Raw genomic sequence first — 20,754 nt, forward strand, 5'->3', positions numbered from 1 at the left:
AAAATATAATTCCCAAAAATGCATCTAGGATTTTTCAAAAAGAGAAAAATATTGATAATTCAGTTTCAATTAGTTTATTTTGAAAGCTCGGTATTTCATATGCATGCATAGACGGAAAAACAAAAAAACCGAAAAACAATTTTCAATAACTCTTTGCGACTCTGACAATTTGAAAACATTGCCGAGTTTTAAAGGTGAATTCTAGGAAAGCAAACTCCAAAGTATACAACATAAGCATCATAATCCAAAAGCCCAGTGTATGTTCAAAAATGCAGCATCTTACCCCCTACTACCCCGAACGCATTAAACGGAGGCACGCCATTGGCCGAAATCCGAGCGGCCAGCCTATGCGAACTCGCAAAACTACGCACCGAGGACCGACGACTTCTTGGACCCCCAAATTCGTCAAGATCTACCGGCCCAGAGTGGTATTCATTTCAGTTTAGTATCGTCTGTGCGTTAGTGAGGGTCTGAAAATTCGTACATCAGTCAGTCGGTGTTTCTCGGTGAATATTACCTGGACATGTCTACGAGTGTTGTTATAGTTTTGTGTACGGACAGTTGTGAAACTAGCCAATGATGGGCTAAACGGAACCGCTTATGGAACTTTTTTATTTTTGGTTTCGATTTATTTGATTCATTTCGAAAAAGTGATGCACCTTTCGCACGAATGCGCTTTTCTATTTTCTGTTGAGAACGTTACACCACCGCGACTGAAGACATTTGAAATGTTATGATATTTAAAAAGTGACAGTTGTATTTTTCGTTTTATAAACTTTTTTATTGTTTACGAACTGAAGTGCAATGGCGAGCGGCAATGGAGTGCAACAACAATTTGTGGAAGCTGCCGAAGAAGATTTGCAATGCAAGGAATGCGGTCTCGTGATGAATTCGAAGCAGTCCTTGAACGTCCATTATCAGTACCACAAAGATAATTTGCTGAAACACTGGGCCTTAGAAGCAGCTTCCTCACACTCGGAGGAAACGAACAACAACACCACAAAGGCGAACATTAAACGTGAGTCAATTCCTAATAATGCAGCAGCGACTGCTGATAGCTCCGATTCTTTCCAAAAAAAGAGTCCAGAGTACAGTACGACGACCCCAGAAACCATTTTTGGACACCCTCCTACCCCTCAGAGCTATCAGAGCGCTAATTCGCCTTATCAAAGTCACGATAATTCCACTTTTTCTCCGAATTTCCATTGTTATCAAGTGAAAAGCGAGCGAATTTCCCCCACGCCGCAACAACCCCAATATCAAAACAATTATGCCAGCTATCCCGAACAATACTTCCCTATGGATTCCAACCAGGGCCAACAGTTTCAGGATTCCTTTGTTCACAAATCTTCCGCGTACAGGTATCACCCCTATACGCAACCCCAAAACAGCCCTTACGATAGGCAAACGCAGGCACAGGTGTCATCTTCAAGTCCTGCGTTCCCTCCACAGCCAACCCCATCCCCTAGCCCGAAACAATGCGACAAGTGTGGTCAGGTGTGCGAATCTGCTTCGCAGTTAATAGAACATCTCAATATGGTTCATCCTCCAACCCCGGCATCACATCTTTCATCTTATCAGCCCAATCAGCATTTTATGTTCGAGCATCATAACATTAAACAGGAGGACGCTTCACAAAGCGAGATACTGGATCTTGATTCTCACAAAGTTGTTCACAACGTTTTTCCCGAAGATGAAAAACCCCATAACGGGGAATCGAATCCGCACTCTGTAACTGTCATGTTACCGTCGTGGTCAACTTTGCAGCAGCAAAACGTCCAGCCAGCACAAAAACTGTTCCAGGAACAGAGTGTGTTCAGTAGTTCCGAGAAAATGTTCCAAAGTAACATTCCAGAAAACATTCCGGATAGTAAAATGTTCCAAGCTGAACAGAAATTGTTCACATCTGAGACGAAATTATTCCAACCCGAACAAAAGTTATTCCAACCACATCAGATACATAATCAAGAATTTATGAGTAGTGGCGCCGTTACCACTACAAGCCCGGAAGGAAATGCCATGAATCAAACTCCTCAGGTTTATAGGCCGTTTGAACACATGACGCCACAACCAAATGTTCCTGTGATAACTAGTACTGGAGTTTCGAGCACTCCAGTTCAACCCCGTCGAGCACAAACCAGAAAGGAGCGAATTGGAAATCCAACGAGGCTAGGAGGCCTAAGACATACAACTGTACAGCTTGCAACAAGTGGTTCACCAGCTCCGGTCACTTGAAAAGGCACTACAATACGACCCTACATAAAAATGCCGTAAAATCCAGCGGACAGCCAGATCCGGCATCTCTGCCAATTAGCGCCCATCATCATCCAGCCAGGGACAATAACTCTAAGCAAGATGATCGTCCGCAATCGAGAAGCCCGGGAGATGAAATCCGAGGTGATGACAGCAGTATGTCATCTCAATACGAGAGACTGAATTCAATGCCAGGCTTACTACAGCATCCTCCAAATGGTCCCTACGACCGGCAACCGGCGCCAAATATACACCACACGCAGCCTCTACATTCTCCAATGCCACATTCTCCGATGCCCCTCTCGCCGATGCCTCAACATCCGAGCCCGTTGGGAAACCATATCGGCAACCAACTCATATCTAACGGGAGTCCCCCAAACGGGGATGCAGGCCTCTCCACCACCAACCTAGATTCGAGGGGCCTGCTGTCGCTCAGTTCACAAGCAACCAATTCGGTCAATACCCCTCTTGGATTCAACATGGCGTCTCAGCATATGATGTCAATGGAGGACAACCAGTACCAGATGTACCCAAACGAGTTGGCCCCCCACGTTATTCAGGCTATGGCTACCAGCAACCTCAATACTACTGGTGAGTACCAATACGGTATTCCAATCAGCCAAGCTGACGAAAATCAACCGCTTCCAAGCTTCCAACAACTCCAGCCGAACCGTTACGCGCTGGTTGGCGGCTATGATTTAGATAACGTGGGGGGCGGAGGGTCGGTAACGTCCTCCTATACCTATTATGACATCCCCAACGATAACGTAGATCAAAGAAATATAATATACCAGCAGAATCAAAATGAAGCGATTCTCCTTCAGAACGAACCCGTAGCGCCTCATTGCGAGGATGAGTATATCCTGGGTTATACTCCCGCACCGAATAACAACAATACTGGGGAAGGTCTTATGGCAATTGAGAATGATCCAGAGGCCATGAACAAACCAAAGAGGATAACGACGTTTGACGAAATCCAATACAGATTAGCGAATCAGCCTGATTCCCCAGAAAAGGCTCACACAAAGAGAGATTACCAAGAAAACGTTAACACTATGATTGTGTCTTCAACTGACAACAAGGCCAGAATACACAAATGCAACCCATGCGACAAGTTCTTCAATAAAGCATGTTATCTGACGCAGCACAACAAAACCTTTCACAGCGGGGAAAAACCCTACAAATGCACGAGATGCGGTAAAAGATTTGGATGTGAAAAGACTTATGAGGTGCACTTGGCCAAACACGCTGGAAACAAGCCACACAAATGCGATGTGTCGCCATGTCAAAAAGCCTTCAACCACAAGACCGACCTCAGAAGGCATATGTGCCTTCATACGGGGAAAAAACCATACAAGTGTAGCACTTGCGAAAAAGGCTTCATCAGGAAGGACCACATGGAGAAACACAAGGAGACGCACAATAGGAAAACTCAGTCCAAAATCGCTGCCATCCGTTAAGGACGGCCCTTGTGTGTACGTATGAAATAGTAGTTGTCACTTGGCACTTTTTCTACTTAAATGATTGTGAGCTCTATTTAAATATATATTTTATTATATTTGTACATATTATTTTATATTTGATTTTTAACGGCGATCAAAGGGAGAAAAACAGAGTAATGATAATACAACAAAGAAAATTGCTCAAGTTTATTTCATAGTGTCCGATAATAAACAATACTCAAACAGCAATACCTCAGAATCTCAGTTATTAATATAGATATAACATATTTATATCAGATTTTATTATAAATATCTTGTGGATGTACAAAATCTAGATTCAAATGATAAATATGTATAAAAATGAGATAGCAACTTAATTTTATTTTTCTATTGGTGAAATCATCATCAATTGAAAAATAGTTGGTTACAAATAATGGCTACAGGGTGATATTTGACTCTCCATAAGTTCTACAGTTATTTATTTCCAAAAATAAATTGGATATAACTGATTTTTGAACTTTACTGCTTTTCATGATTTCAAAAAATCTGGAGTTAATACAGAAAATTTATAGAAATATAAAGGGACGGGCAATGCATTTCTTAAACGTCTTTTTTGTTGGTGTAGTATAATGTTTTGTTCACGAGAAAAAAAGTATCAGGTCACTACACAAATTTGTGTTCACTTGTTGACCTGTTTTTAGTTTTTTCTGATTAACAGGAATCATTTTCAGTAGGGCAGAATCTGAGTCTTAACTTTAACTTTCAATTATCGTCACCTCTGTAAATGTGTTGTATTTACCTTTGAGTTTTTGGTATATTAAAAAATATTGTATACTCAAGTCATCATATTTATGATTTTTGCATATTGATTATTTCGTTTTTCACGAACTTCCGCTGTGAATTATAATGTATAGGGCGGTTCAAACTATGACGTCAAAGAATAAAATTTGATTTCTAATATTGAGGGGTATACAAATGTACTCGGGACGAATTTTTTAATGTTTTTGGAATATGTTCTGAACTTGAGATTGTTCTGTCACATTTAAGATTTCATTAAAAAATTCTACAATTATTCTACAATTCCCAAATAATTTTCAAAATTCCATTATAGGTTTCCATTATAACACAAAAAATATTCAGAAGGGTATTATTTTTGATTTGAAAATTGAACTCTCTCTTAATCGGATATCTAGTTTTCATTTGTTATCAAAGTTTTTGCAACTTGCATAAATGTTACCATGTAATTCCTAATGATTAAGTTTAAAAATATCCTGAAAGACCCTAAAAAAACTCTGGGAAAACAATTAAAAAATTTAACTCCAAAAATTACAAATATTTGGAAAACTTTTTGTCGTCATGGCTTGTACCACCCTGTATAATTTTGAAGAGAGTTATCTCACTTTACGCATAATCTAAAGTGAAATATCTCTTGATTGTTTTTTCAATGTAAATAATACATTCCTTAATTAGTTCCTCCCTTGTATATATTTGTGATATATATTCCTTTTGGAAAATTTCACCCTGTATCTAACCGTGAAGTAATAATATGCAATAATGTTACAACGCAAGGTTTTGATATTTGTTTTTATCTATAAGATGTAATGAAATCGTAAATTTTTTCTGTAAATATGTTTCCATTGAAAATAGAAAAAATTATTGATTTTCCATAACAGATCTACCTCAGTTACGATGAATTTTATGTGCCAATTTTAAAATTAAGTTTGGAACCCAAATGACGGGTGCTATTAGACAATTCTCGTGCCAAAATTATATTGCACAATGTTGATATATTATGTATGAAAATATGTCAATGTTTTGCCAATTTGGTAGTACTTGGTGTCTCACATAATTGCTGAGGATGCTTCGAAAAATAAAATTCAATTTTTACTCATTCCGATACAAGTTACCTAAAACATTTTCATACAATTCATACAACAATAAAAAGTAATATTCACCTATTGTAATTCTACCTTCTGAAATTTTTTCAAGATTCGATTCATACATTCAGTCAGTTACTATTCATGTTTTTGGCGATATTGAACCAATGTAAAAATTCTTAATAAGCCCTCACAAAGAATTTATTGATTTTTGTGTATTTTCAATTTTTTTTGCTTCGAAATATTCTTCTCAAACAATTTATGTGAGCACTATGGTACTTGATCGTTACAATTTAGTGCAATTTACCTTTAATTTTAGAACGCTTCGAAAAATCGTGTTAAGTTGACTAGTTACCAATTGTTTGCGAACACAGTGAGTAAGTTGAATTTCAACCCCTTTTTATCCAAAAAATGGTTTTTTCCTTGAACGGAAAATATAGTTCTTTGGAAATGTGACTTACTAAGTAAATAACTCTTATCAGAAAATATATTCAATGCACCGTAACTATCATTGATAAGTAGGTATTCATTGTGATTTTCTGTGATAAGCTGATAAATTTCAAAATATTTGTTTACAGAATAAAATATCTCGCAGGAGATTTTATATAGGATAATAGTCAAATGTTTCTTGTTGAGTAATTGGCCGAGAGAAAATGAATCACATAATTCAATATTGTAGCTGTTATTAAAATAAATATGGCTATTACATCCATTCACGTCAACTGAAAAAAGTACTCGAGGAAATTCCATTGCAAAACGAAGATGTTTCTAGATCCTCATTTTATATTTGTATATTATTTTCGACTAAATAAACAGCTCTCCTGATTTTGTACATATTTGCCTGCCAAAGGGGGTGCAATTGAAACACTCAATCTGTGTCTGAATTGTTTTGTTATGTTCCTTTTTAAATAATTGTGAGTGTGATTACATGTTATGTTCATAATGTTGGACAATTTTTACTGTGGTTCTTGTTCTTACCCCGTTATTTATACATATGGTAGTCGAAAAAACCGAGAAAAGATATGTATTATTTGTTTGAGACTGATTGTATGTAGTGATTTGTTTATAATTTTTGCCATTCTGTACATTTTTCACGGTTACATCTATTTAGTACTAAGTTGGAATGTTTATGTTACTCTTACCAATGACACAAGATTAAATATAGACACTTATTATACTTCTGCTTTTTATTTTATTTCTTTTTCAGGTATTCATATCGGAATTTCCAATAAACAGTATTTTAGAAATGAATAATTCTTAATGAAATTAATTAAAAAAGCAATCCTAATATTTGGGTAATTCTGTTATGAATAACAAAAATACTTTACAAAGAAATCCTGGGTAATGCCACTGTGGTTCTAATATTGAATATTGAGCAAATCAAATTAAAATGTACTTTATTGTCGAAGATGAAATCTCATTGACAAACTGTTACTATTCTAAGAAATATACGATACACAACTTAAAAGATATTGTTGAAAATAAAATATCATTTTCAAAGTGTTATTATTTTAAAGAATATAAGTTATACAAATAAAAAGTAAAATTTGAACATTTGGTAATTTCAGAATTTTGGGGTGAAAAAGTAATAATTTATATGCTACATAATTGATAATAATGAATATTGTCATGCAACACATAAATGTAAGTATAAGAATATAAAAAGTATAAAGCCTAAAAATATAAAAGTTGATGCATAGAAAATAAAAGTAAGTATCAACTTCGTAAACAAGTTCAACTATATACAGTTCAGAGCTAAATGTAAACATCAAACAAAAAGTTAAAAAAGCCACATAGTTTAAATACAAGTAGGTACTGAAACACAACAATTACAATTAATTGTTTGTATAATTTAAATTTCTGTCTAGAATTCGTCTAAAGAATAAAAGGCCTTTGAAATCAGAAGATTTTTACAGACTTTCTGAATTTAGTGGTAAATGTTATGCCTTTGATCTCAATTGGCAAATGGTTAAACATTTTTTTTTCATTATATATGAAAGACCTCTCAATTTTTGATATTGGAATCGGTAAACCTATAATAAGCTTATTTCTGGTATTACGTTGTAAAATAATAATTTCCTTCCTGTATTTTTCTGCATCAGACATAACATTTCCGATAGAAGTATGGAAGGCAAGGTCAAGATTGTATGCTTTCTGAATAAAGGACAGGAATTCCTGAATCCAACTCTACACATATTTCTAACTTCTAACTCCTCTTTTTTGAAGTACAAACACCCTATCAAACATGTATTGGCAACACGTTCCCCAAAAACAGATACGGTATCTCAGATGAGAATCGATGAGGGCAAAGTACACATTTTTTGCCATATTAGTGCCCTACTCATTTGCTGATACTGTAAAGAATCCTGATGACATTTTTTTGCATAGGTTATTTAAGTGACCTTCAAAATCCAAATTTTGACGAAGAGAATAATTAGTTCTCATACAGTATGTCCCACACAGATCAGCTTTTTGGCTTTCTGCTTCTCCATCTTCATAAAAAACTTGTGGGATACTTTTTGCTTTCTTCTTTCCTTCAGTAGTTTCCCACATTCTATCTTCAAAGAATCTTCTTTCTCATCTAGATAACCTTATTATTAATTTTAGTAAAAAAAAAATACCCAACGTGAGACTTTTTCAAAACTTGAAATTCATCCTATCATTATCAATTTTACTCAGGAGTAGGTACATTTATTTTTGAAAATATAAAAATTGTTATCGAGAAATATTGATATGAAGGAAAAAGCTTTTTCAAATGATTCATTTCATGAAATCTTTCTGTTTCATTAAGATTTCCTAACAATTTTACCGGTAAAATAATCAATCAAACTCGAGAACGTCTTTTATATAAAGGCAAAACCATAGGTCTGCTGGTTAAAATAGCTCATGAAGAATATACTTAATAGTTATTATACAGTATGTCCCAGACAGATCAGTTTTTTGGCTTTCTGCTTCCCCATTTTCATAAAAAAATTGTGGGATACTTTTTGCTTGCTTCTTTTCTTCGGTAGTTTCCCACATTTTATCTTTAAAGAAGCTTCTTTCTCATATAGATAACGTTATTATTAGTTTTAGTAAAAAAACCCAACGTGAAACGTTTTGAAAACTTCAAAATTCATCCTATCATTATCAATTTTACTCGGGAGTATCTTTATTTTTGAAAATATCAATAATCTGTTTTTCAAGATTTCCTAACAATTTTACCGATACAATAATCACAGTCAAACTTCAGAATGTCTTTTATATAAAGGTTATATACCGTAGGTCTGCTGGTTGAGATTGCAAAACCCCAAGAGTTTTTTTTATTCGAATGAGACAACTGTATCGTATTAGTCTCATTTTGGGCCCTGTTTCCCCTTCATTAATTTGGAAATATCAGAAATCGGCGAAGGACATCAGCTAATGAAATATAAAACTTTTATTTGCAAGTGGTTCGAAATGTATGAAAGAACGAATAAAATTAGAAAGAATAGCTAAAATATCTAATTATACATAAGCAATGAAACGTGAACTGAAAATACAATAAAACGAATGAATAAAATAATCATAATACAAATTGAAAATGACCACAGAGTAAAAAAGAATTGAAAGAGCAAACAATAAAAAAATAATGAAAACTTTAAAAAGATTTCAAACCAAGTACCTACTTTTATCTATGCATAACATTTCTTGGAGAGGCTGTGCAAATCACAGTGGAGATTTATTTGTATTGGATGCTAAGGTTTTAAAAATTTTATTACAAAATATTCTCAGCCGTCAATGGTGCGATGTAATAAGTTTTTAACCTTGTGAAAGAAAATTGCCCATAGAATCATTAGCTCCTTTTTCGTAAATGTTGCCATTTCTCGAATATTTGGCATGGAATAAATCGTCAGAGAAACCTTACATAAGATTAAATATCCCTAAAACTATTCAGGCTAACATGAAATGACTTAACATAATTATTCATTATGAAATTTGAAAGTTCAAATATTGATCAGTATTTTTAGGGCAATTTTTTAATTGGAAATCTTCTGATATTACATTTTCTCCTATATTCCTGATGATCGTCAAAAATAATTTTTTTCAAGTCATCGCTATAATTTAACAGTATATAGAATCGAAATTGAAAATCTCTCTATGTTATACATTTTTTGAAATTGGTGACTTCTTCAAAAGAGCAAGATAACTTTTTGTGGGCATTTATGATGAACAGTGAAGATAACTTATTTATCGAGTATTTTATCTCTGCTACAATAGTTTTTGAGGCATATGAATCTTAAGATTTGACTTCTATGAAAAGAAAGATAACTTTTTTCTATAGAGAATTTTATAATAAAAAAAGTAACTAATTTCATAGAGTTGTTGATAGTTCTGGAGATATAACGAGAAAAATCAAAACTTGATTTGAATATGTAAAATGCTTCTGAAAGGATAATCTCTGATAATCTCCACTACAAAGTAAATGACTAGTAAACGGGCAACCAGTTCATCAGCAGCAAAAGTTTGATAGTATGAATTATATCGTATATTTTGAAAAAGGTTTGGTTATGATATCTGTTTAAAAAAATCTGTTTAAAATCTGTGTTTCCGTTAATCAGCTGCCGCCCCCATACAACTCTCAGAAGTTGAGAAACTTGTGCGAGCTAAGGACTAACGAGGTCTTACCTTTTAACGTGTGATTCCTAACACGGTTGCAGAATCATTCCAGATTCAACCAGATAAATTCTCTCGAGAAAAATATCTGGTCGAGGCGGGAATCGAACACACGACCTTCCGATCGTGAGTCGGACGCACTACCACCGCGGCCAATTCCACATATGGTATATGATATTTGAATTCTTCAGTAATCTTATTCTTCATTGTTCCATTGAGTATTTTTCATAACCTCGTATGAATTTAATATTTGGATTGCTACACCAACCACAGACAGAACATTAATAAAAAGAAAAACTGGTGGTAATTCGAAAATGATGGAAACAATTCTGGTCCGTCATAATGACACATCTAAAAGATGAAAATTTGCATGATACAAATTGGTTATACTTCATCTTAGTAATGTTCAATTATCCATAGAGACAAGATGGTACTTTTCTTACAGTTCCTCTAAATACTATTATTGATATTTTTCCTTTTTTTGTTTCTTTGAATACAATTACATATAGTAATTGAATACAATTTTATATAGAATGTAGGAAGCCAAAAAAGGGTTCATTCCTGCTTCTGCAACAGAGGTAAGTGCCTGAAAGTTATGCAAATTCAAATTTTCGCAAATGTTTCGATTTGGCTTTATTTATTTTAAAGTTATATAATCAGATCAAACTGATCGAAAACAACAGGTGAAAAACTGGCGATAAGTGGTAAGTATAATATAACAACATTTTGTTTTTCTCCACCTTTTTTCAAATTTTTCGCCTTTTTTTAATCTGAAAAAAATTAAAAATTTCAATGGAAAACTTTATACAATTGTAGAAAAGTCAAACTTTTCAGTTCACCACGATGAGTTACTGCGTAAACTCAATGTATTCTCTACAAAGGAAAATGCTTTATTTATCATTAATAATTTTGGCTATCAAAAATAATGAGCCTATGAAAAAGGATAGGTCCTTCAAAAAAGATAGGCCTACCAAAAAAGCTGTATACAGTTCCCCATTACAATCTTTCATTTTATTTTCAATTTGGAAAGACGATAAAACCAAAAAAGATTTCCTCCTACAAAAAAGTCTTTCGTTGAATGTATAAGATTCTGTGTTCGATTTTCATAGTTACAAAAAATATTCATTCACTATTTATAAAATTTTATACAAAAAATCTTTATTTTTTTATGGTCTGTGGTTGCGTTAATAACTAAGATATTCAAATTAGGAAAGCAAGAAGCAAAAACTAGTTCCGGAAGGTAAGATAAGAAAGCTCAAAATGGGTTTGAGATAAATGTAAATTTTTCAAAAACTGTAGAATTTTTAAGTAGTGGTTCTGAACATATATGTTGGTGAAGTAGAAGCTTGATGTTCAAGATACATCGTAGCATCGGCCAGTTTTGTAATTCTTTTCGATAGATATGGTTATCTAGATGAAGTTACACAGAAAGTACAGTGTTTCAAAATATTGCTCATATGATGTGTTAGATCAAAATAGTTCTAATTAATTAAGTTGGTAATGAGATGATCATAGATATGATATATGAATAAATGTTAATATGATCGTCATCTCAATAATTATTCAAGGGACTATTCTAGGGATATTTTGCCCTTTGATGATTTTGAGCGAAAAAACAATGTATTACCAAAAATTAGATAAATTGTTTCTTAATCTACAAGAACTGTTGAAAATAACTACCCCCGGTCAGATGCAAGAATCCAATCTTCTTCTCATCGACTTCCAAACTCTTTCAAAAACACCAGAATCGTTTCTGATTGCGGTACACCCAGCAAATTGAATGTCTGCAGCCGTTTGTACTAATCGGAATGTTGTTGATAGGTACCAACGGAATTGTTAGATTACTTGGTAGGTCCCTGTAGTACGCATACTTTTATTACGGCTACGTTAATAATTTTAAAATTACCAAAATTGTTATTGTCGAAATTATTTTCCGCCCCGTATCTTCGAAACGAAGCGGTCTATCAAAAATTATCAAGGACAAAATATCCTTAGAATATTCCAAGGAATAGTCCCTTGCCGCATGTTCAATGAACACTCTGTATAAACATTTTTTTCATGATTGAAATATTAAATATCATGCATATATCATATTAAATCATTTTCTTCAAGCTAAAGAAATTATGTATTTGTATTTCTGCTGATGAATCAAAAACAGAAAGACGATTACTTTGAAAGGGTTATACTTTTAAGAGTAACTAATTTTTGGGAAAGTAGTAGTAGAAAGCCAAAAACTTTCTTTCCCAGAAAGATGATATTTTTTTTCCGTATCACTAAAAATATAAAATTAACGGATATTTGAAGATGAAAGATTTAGTAGTACATACTGAAGACGTCATTTCAAGTATACAAAAAAGGCAATTATTTCAATTCTTCACATAAGCGGTTAAAAATCATACAGAGTGTAACTCAAGTGATGACATCTGCGGAAATCCATTTTCTACAATAGTATGAAGATTTTCGTAAGTATTTGATGATTATTATGGAAGTTTCTTTTCTGATAGCATTTTGTGAAAAAAACTTGCCTCATCTGTGAACAAAACGTCAGACGTAGAGTTAGAATTGTTTGCAATATTCCAAAGGAATCACTAACAAAAATCCAATCGATTGGGACCATCGCTTGGCAAAATTGCATAGACCCGTTGTATGTTTGAAATATCTACTAAAGCAAAACCCTGTCATTCAAAAAATGAATGATTTAGCACATATGTTTACACGTTTACTTTCATAAAATATAACAAGGAATCACATTCAGAAATTAAAGTCATCACTTACGTTATGCCCTGTATATTGGAGCAGGTATTGCAATCGTAGACAAAAGAAAAAATAGGTCAGGATAGGATACGTCCAAAGTGAGTGGGTCTATTCGGCCCTCCACCGGTCCGCAACCCGCAAAGGTACGGCTCTGCCGAACTCTTAAAACCTGATTCGGTCCCCAGCGGGACAGGCACAAAGTAACACAAACTATTTTCCCACAGTCCGAGTCTCTGCATATAATGATTCAAATGACAGTGACCTGTAAGAAGGCCTGTTGGACATCGTAGTTCATCCCTACTGTAGTCCAACAACTGTTTGGTATCAAGGTTCGAAGGGTGAAGCGATGCCAATGACAGGTTCTGCTCCGATGAAGCTGCTTGCAGCACCCTCCTTTGCAAGGAAGTCAACAGCATTAACGCCTTCCACGCCAGTATGGACCAGAGACAATATGTTAAGCCTTCCTATCGAGGAGACTCGTTTTTGGCAATTTGCTTGCAATTTAGATGATGCTCGGTAGGAGCCAAGAGCTTCCAAGGCCGCTTCACTGTCCGAGAATATTTTTATTGCCTTGTATATGAGGTTGGATTGTTCCAATATCTCCGCACACAATTCAATACCGTAAATTTCCGCTTGAAATACAGTCGCATAGGTTCCTAGGCAGGTTGATATCTCTGTCCTGGGTCAGCGACTGAAAACACCTGCACCAGAACCGGAAGGTGTTTTTTGATCCATCCGTTAACCAACAACTATCTGCTCTTAAAATTTCCTTCTCCCGGAGAATCCAGTCCTTTCTACTCGGGAACAATACTTTATAAGGCAGTTCGTAGTTGACAGTTGGAAGCATACAGTTAGAGGTCATTTCTAGAATGCTGTGACTTCTAGTATCAATCAACAGTTTGTTGCACTCTGCAAAGAAAATATAACTCTACAGGAAACACACGTTAAAAGGTAAAACCTCGTTAGACCTTAGCTCTCACTAGTTTCGACTTCTGAGAGTTGTCGTTCGTAGGGGTGCGACAGCTGGTTAACGGAAAAACAGATTTTGAACAGATTCTGTTCAAGCTTTAGAGACTTTCATTGGCTCTTCATCGAAAACGCTAATGTGTAATGAAAAATATAAGTAATAACATAATCAGCTAGTTATTATCATATTCACAAAATGTGAGGTTAATGGTAAGTAACATTGTATTCTTTTTGAGACATTACTCAATATTCTTAGAACATAAAACAATAATATAATTCAACCACAAAGAAGAAAAATGCGTAAACTCACAGTACATGATTTATCATATAGTACTACTAAAAATCGTTAAAAATTAATAACATTTTGTACTATTTATTTTGAGTATGATAAATGTCATAAAAGTACAGAACTATGAAAATATTAAAAATATAAAAAAGTATTCATGGAACATGGAGCTAAGTTTCTAAAATTTGTCACCAGAGTGAATAGCTCTACAAACAATGTTGAATATTTGAAACAATCTTGGCAGTTGTGTGGAATATTAAATATCCACAATTTAATTCTAAATTAGAAGATGAAAAATCATTGAAAGAGCAGGGTAAGAAATAAGAAAGTTATATTCAAAAACTTTCAACGTCATAAAAAGTTTGCAAAAATTGATTAAACAGCAGTAACATTCATTTTGTTACAAGGAAATACTTTCTGTTGAGGAATAAGTTTGAAAAATAGTTTTATTTTACTAATTCAACTGTCATTGTTGTTGTCTTGATGAAAAGAGTAATAGCGATGTAGATTTGTGTGAGTACAAGGTTTCTATGATTACTTCTTGTGTACCCAAACTCTGTTCTTCCAGAAATTGCTTATCTACTAGTCATTCCATCGAAAAATGGAGTCAACTTCACAAGTCACTCCATTTCAAGGATATCAAACTACAAAAACATTCTCGGTATTCATCAAAAGAAGCTATCTTCCACGGCTAGTCCACCGTTTGATTTGTAATCGGTCTTTCACTTCCGCACTGTGCAGGGGAGGTTGACACTCCTTTATCCAATTCTTCAAATGTATGATTCATCATATAAAATCAGAAATATTTGAAACCTTTGCCAATATCATAATTTCTTTTATAAACACCGCTATGGTGAATAATATTTTCAAAATATTGAAAGACAAAACTTTATATAACTTTGGTTTAGTCTATGAAGTTTCTTGTGCAGAATGCAATCAAAATTATATTGGTCAAACCGATAGACTTCACAAGAATAGAATTAATGCTCGTAAAAATGATATCAAAAACAAGAAGAAGAGTTTCACTTTTGCACAGCACTCGATTGACCTACATCACAAAATTGCATACGAGTGTGTCAGTATATTAGATCTGTTGAAATCTGACAAAAACGGTTTTTCGTTAACCAGCAGTCACCCCCTAAAACGACAACCCTCAGAAGTCTATCAATTCACATAAAAGTAATTTTCTTGAAATAGCCCATGCTTTCAATTATTTTCTTTCTATGAATTAAAACATAGAAGGTCTCAACGTCATTTACACTTTTTTTGTCCAATTAGATGATGATAATAAATTTCATTTCCTTTCAAATTTATAAATGTAATATTGCAAATTTGTATGTGTGTAATGATAATAATAATAATACTCATCTAAGGCACTTTTACGGTATTGACGAGATACCAGTGTTGTCTTACGCTATGGGAAATATTAAATCCGTTCTGTGGAATTAGAAGTGCCGAACTCATTGGTACTATTCATATCCCAACTCAGGCTCATACAAGCTAATGAGCCTGATGTACAGCAAGCTCCAAACGTGATGGCAAGCGATTGCGATGGCAGGTATAGATTCTCCCAACTAAATTACTATTGGATTACGATAAGTCCCTGTCGTACCTATAATTAGTTTTAATTACAGTAGCAAACGGAACATGACTTCATTGTAATTTCTTTCATATATCCTTGTAGGACCTACCGTTCCACTATTTTCTATAATTTTGATCCCTGTGAGATGCTCCTTAATGTAAGGTCACTATGATTGTCATTCCTGGAAATGTGGCTGAATTCTATTCTATATAGGTCTAGAGCCAACTGTGTGAGTGGCAAAAATATTTATCACAATCATGACGAATAGAAGAAACCAAAAAAACTATTAAAGAAAAGAATCGAACGACTGCTTCAACAAAGAAGGCATATATGCTCAGAAGTATTACAGGCCTCCTCAGCAGACACTGTACATTTATTGATACCAGGGCCGTCGCCATGGGGGGAGCCTCCCCCCTGCTTTTTCGACTTGGGAAAATATTGGTAATTTTTGGGCCGTGAAGATAGAAAAAAATAATAGTAAAAAAATTAATGAATATTTAAAAAATAAAAATGAGAGAAAAGAAAGGAGAGGTAATAAGAAGAGGAAAAGAACAGGGAGAAGGTTGGGATTTCCCAACATGCTTAACTTGGAGATCCCAGTCCTGAACAGTCCTGAACAGTCCACAAATTATGAAGTGAAAATAGAAAAAATAATAGTACAAAACAATAAGCACAATATTATTCAAGTGTTGTTTCCTTTCATTTGTATTGAATATTCCTATACATGGTGGATATGGTTCAAAGTAGAATAATTCCCATTATTATTTTTATAATTACCAAAATTTATTTTTGTTTGTGCACACCCTAACGGACATAAGCATTCAGCCAATCTTTGGATAGCTAGGTAAGAAAATAAATATATACCCCCCTGGTATTTCTTTTCGCTACGGCCCTGAGTGATACCCAAACAAAATAGGACAGATAACGAAGATTTCAGCTGCAGACAATACAACTAAGCAACACATACAGTTAGCGATATCTTTGGCAAATTTTTCCAAAAAAACTTCAACAAAAAGGACCAATTCAAACTAGTACAGGGTACTTGTAATAAATACACTGTTTGGAACCTTTGGTGTAGTAATGAATATTACTGGAGTTTTGTCCCAACACCAAACCGTTATTTTAACACATCGACACGTGTTTTGATCACCAAGTGATCATTTTCAAGAGGACGATTGAACTAAACTGTTTAATCTCCCTCTTGAAGATGATCACTTAGTGATTTTGACACGTGTCGACGAGTTAAAAATAACGGTGTGGTGTTGGGATAAAACTCCAGTAATATTCGATACAGGGTGTCATAAAAAAATAAATGGAAAAACGTTAGTGAGTCTGCTCAATGTTTTCCGAATACTTTCCAAAAATAGACTGTGGAAAAAAAAACAACTGATAACAATGAGATGCTACCTATGTATTATTTTGGTTTCAAATCAAATTCTGAATTATATAACACAAGACGTAAAATTAATGTGATAAACTACACCGACGATCTTGAGCCAGTTTGGTTCTCGAGAGAAACAGCAAATGGGGTATTCTATTGGGTGTCCGTTAATCTCAAACGATGTTTATTTTTAAAAAAATTCATATTTGAGAAAGATGTTTTACATACGTATGTCGAGCCAAACATAGTGGCCAAATTTATAGCTAGCTTCTTGCAATTTTCACATTTTTCCGAGACATGTTTGGTCCAAAATTCTCATTAGGACATCGTTTCATACATTTGCAAAGACATGATCATCAGATCATCAGTGTTATTATTAGATTGACTGGTGCCTCCGATATACTTGTTTCCTTATAACAGTCAGTTAGTTTGGCGCCTGTTTGGCAATACAGTCAATCATCACCTGTTAAAAATTCCATTTTCAGATGAAAACATTTATCACAAAGTTAACACTAAAGTTTTTCAGTTTCACTGTTTCTTTTCAATCGGAGCTACATTATAATGTATAGAATATTACTGAAATATGTTTTAAACTTTCTCTGAATTCATGTCTTCATGATTTTTTTCATATAAATCACAAAAGCATCGTCTTTCATATTTTTTTAACTTTCTCAATGAACGCATTTTAGTTGGGTAGAGAATGTCCGAATATGCTCTCCATTGAACTTTGAAAGTGATCCGTTGTGTGGTCCACCAGAAACGTGTGATGTGCCATCCACCGTGAATCAGCCTGTATATTCATTCCGGCTCGACCTGCACAAGCCAAAAATTCATACTGACGTATCCTACGTGCTGGATCATCCCTCTTTCGTATTTCCGAAAGGAATCGCTTTCGAAAAAGATCCTCTCCATACGAGACGACCGTCGATTGTTCCCACAAGAAGGCTGTGATCACCTCCGCGCGCCACCTGTTCGAACTCATTACGCCACTTCCGGTTATAAATCAGACCTTTGATATCGCATGGGCTTAAGTTAACCCCAATCAAAACTCGGGTTTTGCTCGAGGATTGCTTAATGAAACTCGTACTGATTGCTTGTTGTGCTCAGCTTAATTGTTCCTATTAACTGGTGGGAGGTATTGAATTTGGACGTGAATATACGGGGTGAAGTTCATTTGGCTCATCCATAAAGAGATGAGATGTTTCGTTGGCTATGCAAATGTCATAACTTTACTGTCATGGCCTGCTCACAAAATACCGAATGGAAATACCAATCTGAAGGGGCATTTTACAAATAATTGCTGAGTCCGAAACTTGACTAGTTAGGTATACACATGATATACATAGAAAGGAAGACACTTTTAACAGCTTTCTGAATTTGTAATGATACACAGGATGTTCCATTTGAAATAATCACTTTTTCAAGCAAACAAAGAAACTGTATTTTATTACCACCCTGTATTGAAGTAATGAAGATTACGCTGAAGTGTTGAAAGCCTACAAGTATCACTTAACTTCAAACCAAATTTGGTACCGTGTTTGGATTAAAAAGAATTATAATAAGTTTATTGCCAATCAAAATAACAAGATAATAACAAAAAACAAAATACAAGAGAGAGAAAAATAAAAACACTTTGTATTTGATTGCAAATGGCTTCTGGTTCAGATCGCGAAATTGCATTCACATCTGCTCTTCCACCAATGCCGAAAATGTATAAAAATAAATAAATGAGGGCTTGAAAAGAAGAAAGGAAGAAAAAAAAAGAAAAGAGAAGGTAATATAAAGATATAGATATATGAATAGCTAAAACCTTTTTCAGGATTCTCGCCGCGGACCTAGTTATTCTGAATGCTGAACAGATGCTGTTTGAACCTACTTTTGAAAACAGTTTCCGACATGTTAAAACAATTGTCTTCGCATTTATGAAAAGAGATATGTATTATAGGAAAAAGATAGTTTGAATATTTCCTTTTTATGTACAGGAATGTTTAGCACTGTCTTTATACGCAAATTCAGGTTATGGATATCTGTTCTATTAGACAAATGTTCATATAAGTAGGGAGGATTCCTATATTTGAATATTTTGAAGAATATGTATGTTGCATGAAAACGTCTACGATTAAACATATTCAACCACTTCAAATCTGCTTATTTGTGTGAAATTCTGGACCTTCTTCTGATACCAAATATTAACCTGATACAAGAGTTTTGAACTTTTTGTATGCGACACCTGTCGTTCTTGTCTAAACATGAATGATAAACAGCGTCACAGTAGTTGAAATGAGATAAAACTAACGAATCACATAGCATTTTCTTGACACCTACATCCAAATATTGTCTATGGGGATGTATGAGTTTCAATGATGAATAAGCAATTTTAAGTTTGTAGGTTATATGTTTATGAAATCTTAGTTTATGATCTAAAATCAACCCCAAATTTTTTGAATACGGTCTAAATTGTATCTCAAAGTTTCCCATTTTCAAGCTGTAGTTTTTTACTTCTTCCCTGATGCTATCACTTCCAAAAATAATAGCTACTGATTTGTTTGGATTGATTTTCAACATATGGTCAATGGACACTTTTAGAATCGTATTTAAATCAAAATTTATATCGGTTACTGCTTGACCCATATCTGAAGATTTGAAAGATAAATATATTTGAGAGTCATCTGCATAAAGGTGATATTTACAAGACTTCTTGATAAATGTGGCAGAATAGAGGGTATAGAAAAGTGGGCCTAAAATGGCGCCTTGGGGTACTCCTGTTTTAACTTCTCTCCAAGTAGAAAACAGATTATGAATCTGTACTTTTTGTAATCTATTATCTGGGAAAGATGATATCAACATTACTGAACCCAAAAAATGTAATATAGCACAAAGTATTTTATGATTGATGGTGTCAAATGCTTTTGAATAATCCAACCGAATCAAAATGGTGGTTTCATTTTTATCTATAGCTTCAATTATGTCAACTACGATATCTAATACTGCTGTTACACAACTGTAACCTTTTCTAAAACCTGACTGTTACAAGATACTTTTTTTGGAACTTCTGTCCAAGGGCACCGAAAATTATGATCCAGCGCTCATTCGATTCGGAATGACCTCTAGCAACTTTTTGAAAAATTTCAAGAGGGGCTCGAAGAAATTGCAAAAGTTATAAAGAATTTAGTAAAAAAAAATGAGTTTGGTTTTTTGAAAACATCTCGGAAAATATTGAAGATATCTGAAATTTGAAAAAAGATCCTTAAAGAGGAGGAACTTTAATAAAAAAAGTCCTACCTGCCGGAACTCTATCACCAATATTTGATTTTGATTTAGAGGCGAAAATTAGCGCTGAAAGCGGGCAATGCGCTGGCCGATACGGACCTTTGAACAATAAAAATTATTTTAACCCACTAAATATCATTATTATGAAAAAAAATTCACATGCCTTCTAGACACTTGAATAAACAAATATCCATGGAAAAAAAATTCCTGTGATTATTTTATTAGATATACTTTAATTACTTAAATAATTCTTACGAATTTCAAATTTACATAAAAACCCTGATAATTTTTAAACTGAAAACCTCACT

At 34.2% G+C, this 20,754-nt stretch overlaps 1 protein-coding gene across 1 annotated transcript; it reads left to right on the plus strand.

The window, feature by feature from the left end:
- Positions 1-396: 396 nt before the first annotated feature.
- Positions 397-6,749, plus strand: zld (zinc finger protein zelda). Its single transcript, XM_023166638.2, is given in 2 exon segments — positions 397-2,116; positions 2,119-6,749. Coding segments are annotated over 2 exon segments (2,907 nt in total). The 5' UTR covers positions 397-804; the 3' UTR covers positions 3,714-6,749.
- Positions 6,750-20,754: the final 14,005 nt, after the last annotated feature.

Source organism: Leptinotarsa decemlineata, unplaced genomic scaffold (genome assembly GCF_025532065.1).
Source record: "Leptinotarsa decemlineata unplaced genomic scaffold, Ldec_3_MD MMD2_P_RNA_scaffold_5, whole genome shotgun sequence".
NCBI lineage: Eukaryota > Metazoa > Arthropoda > Insecta > Coleoptera > Chrysomelidae > Leptinotarsa > Leptinotarsa decemlineata.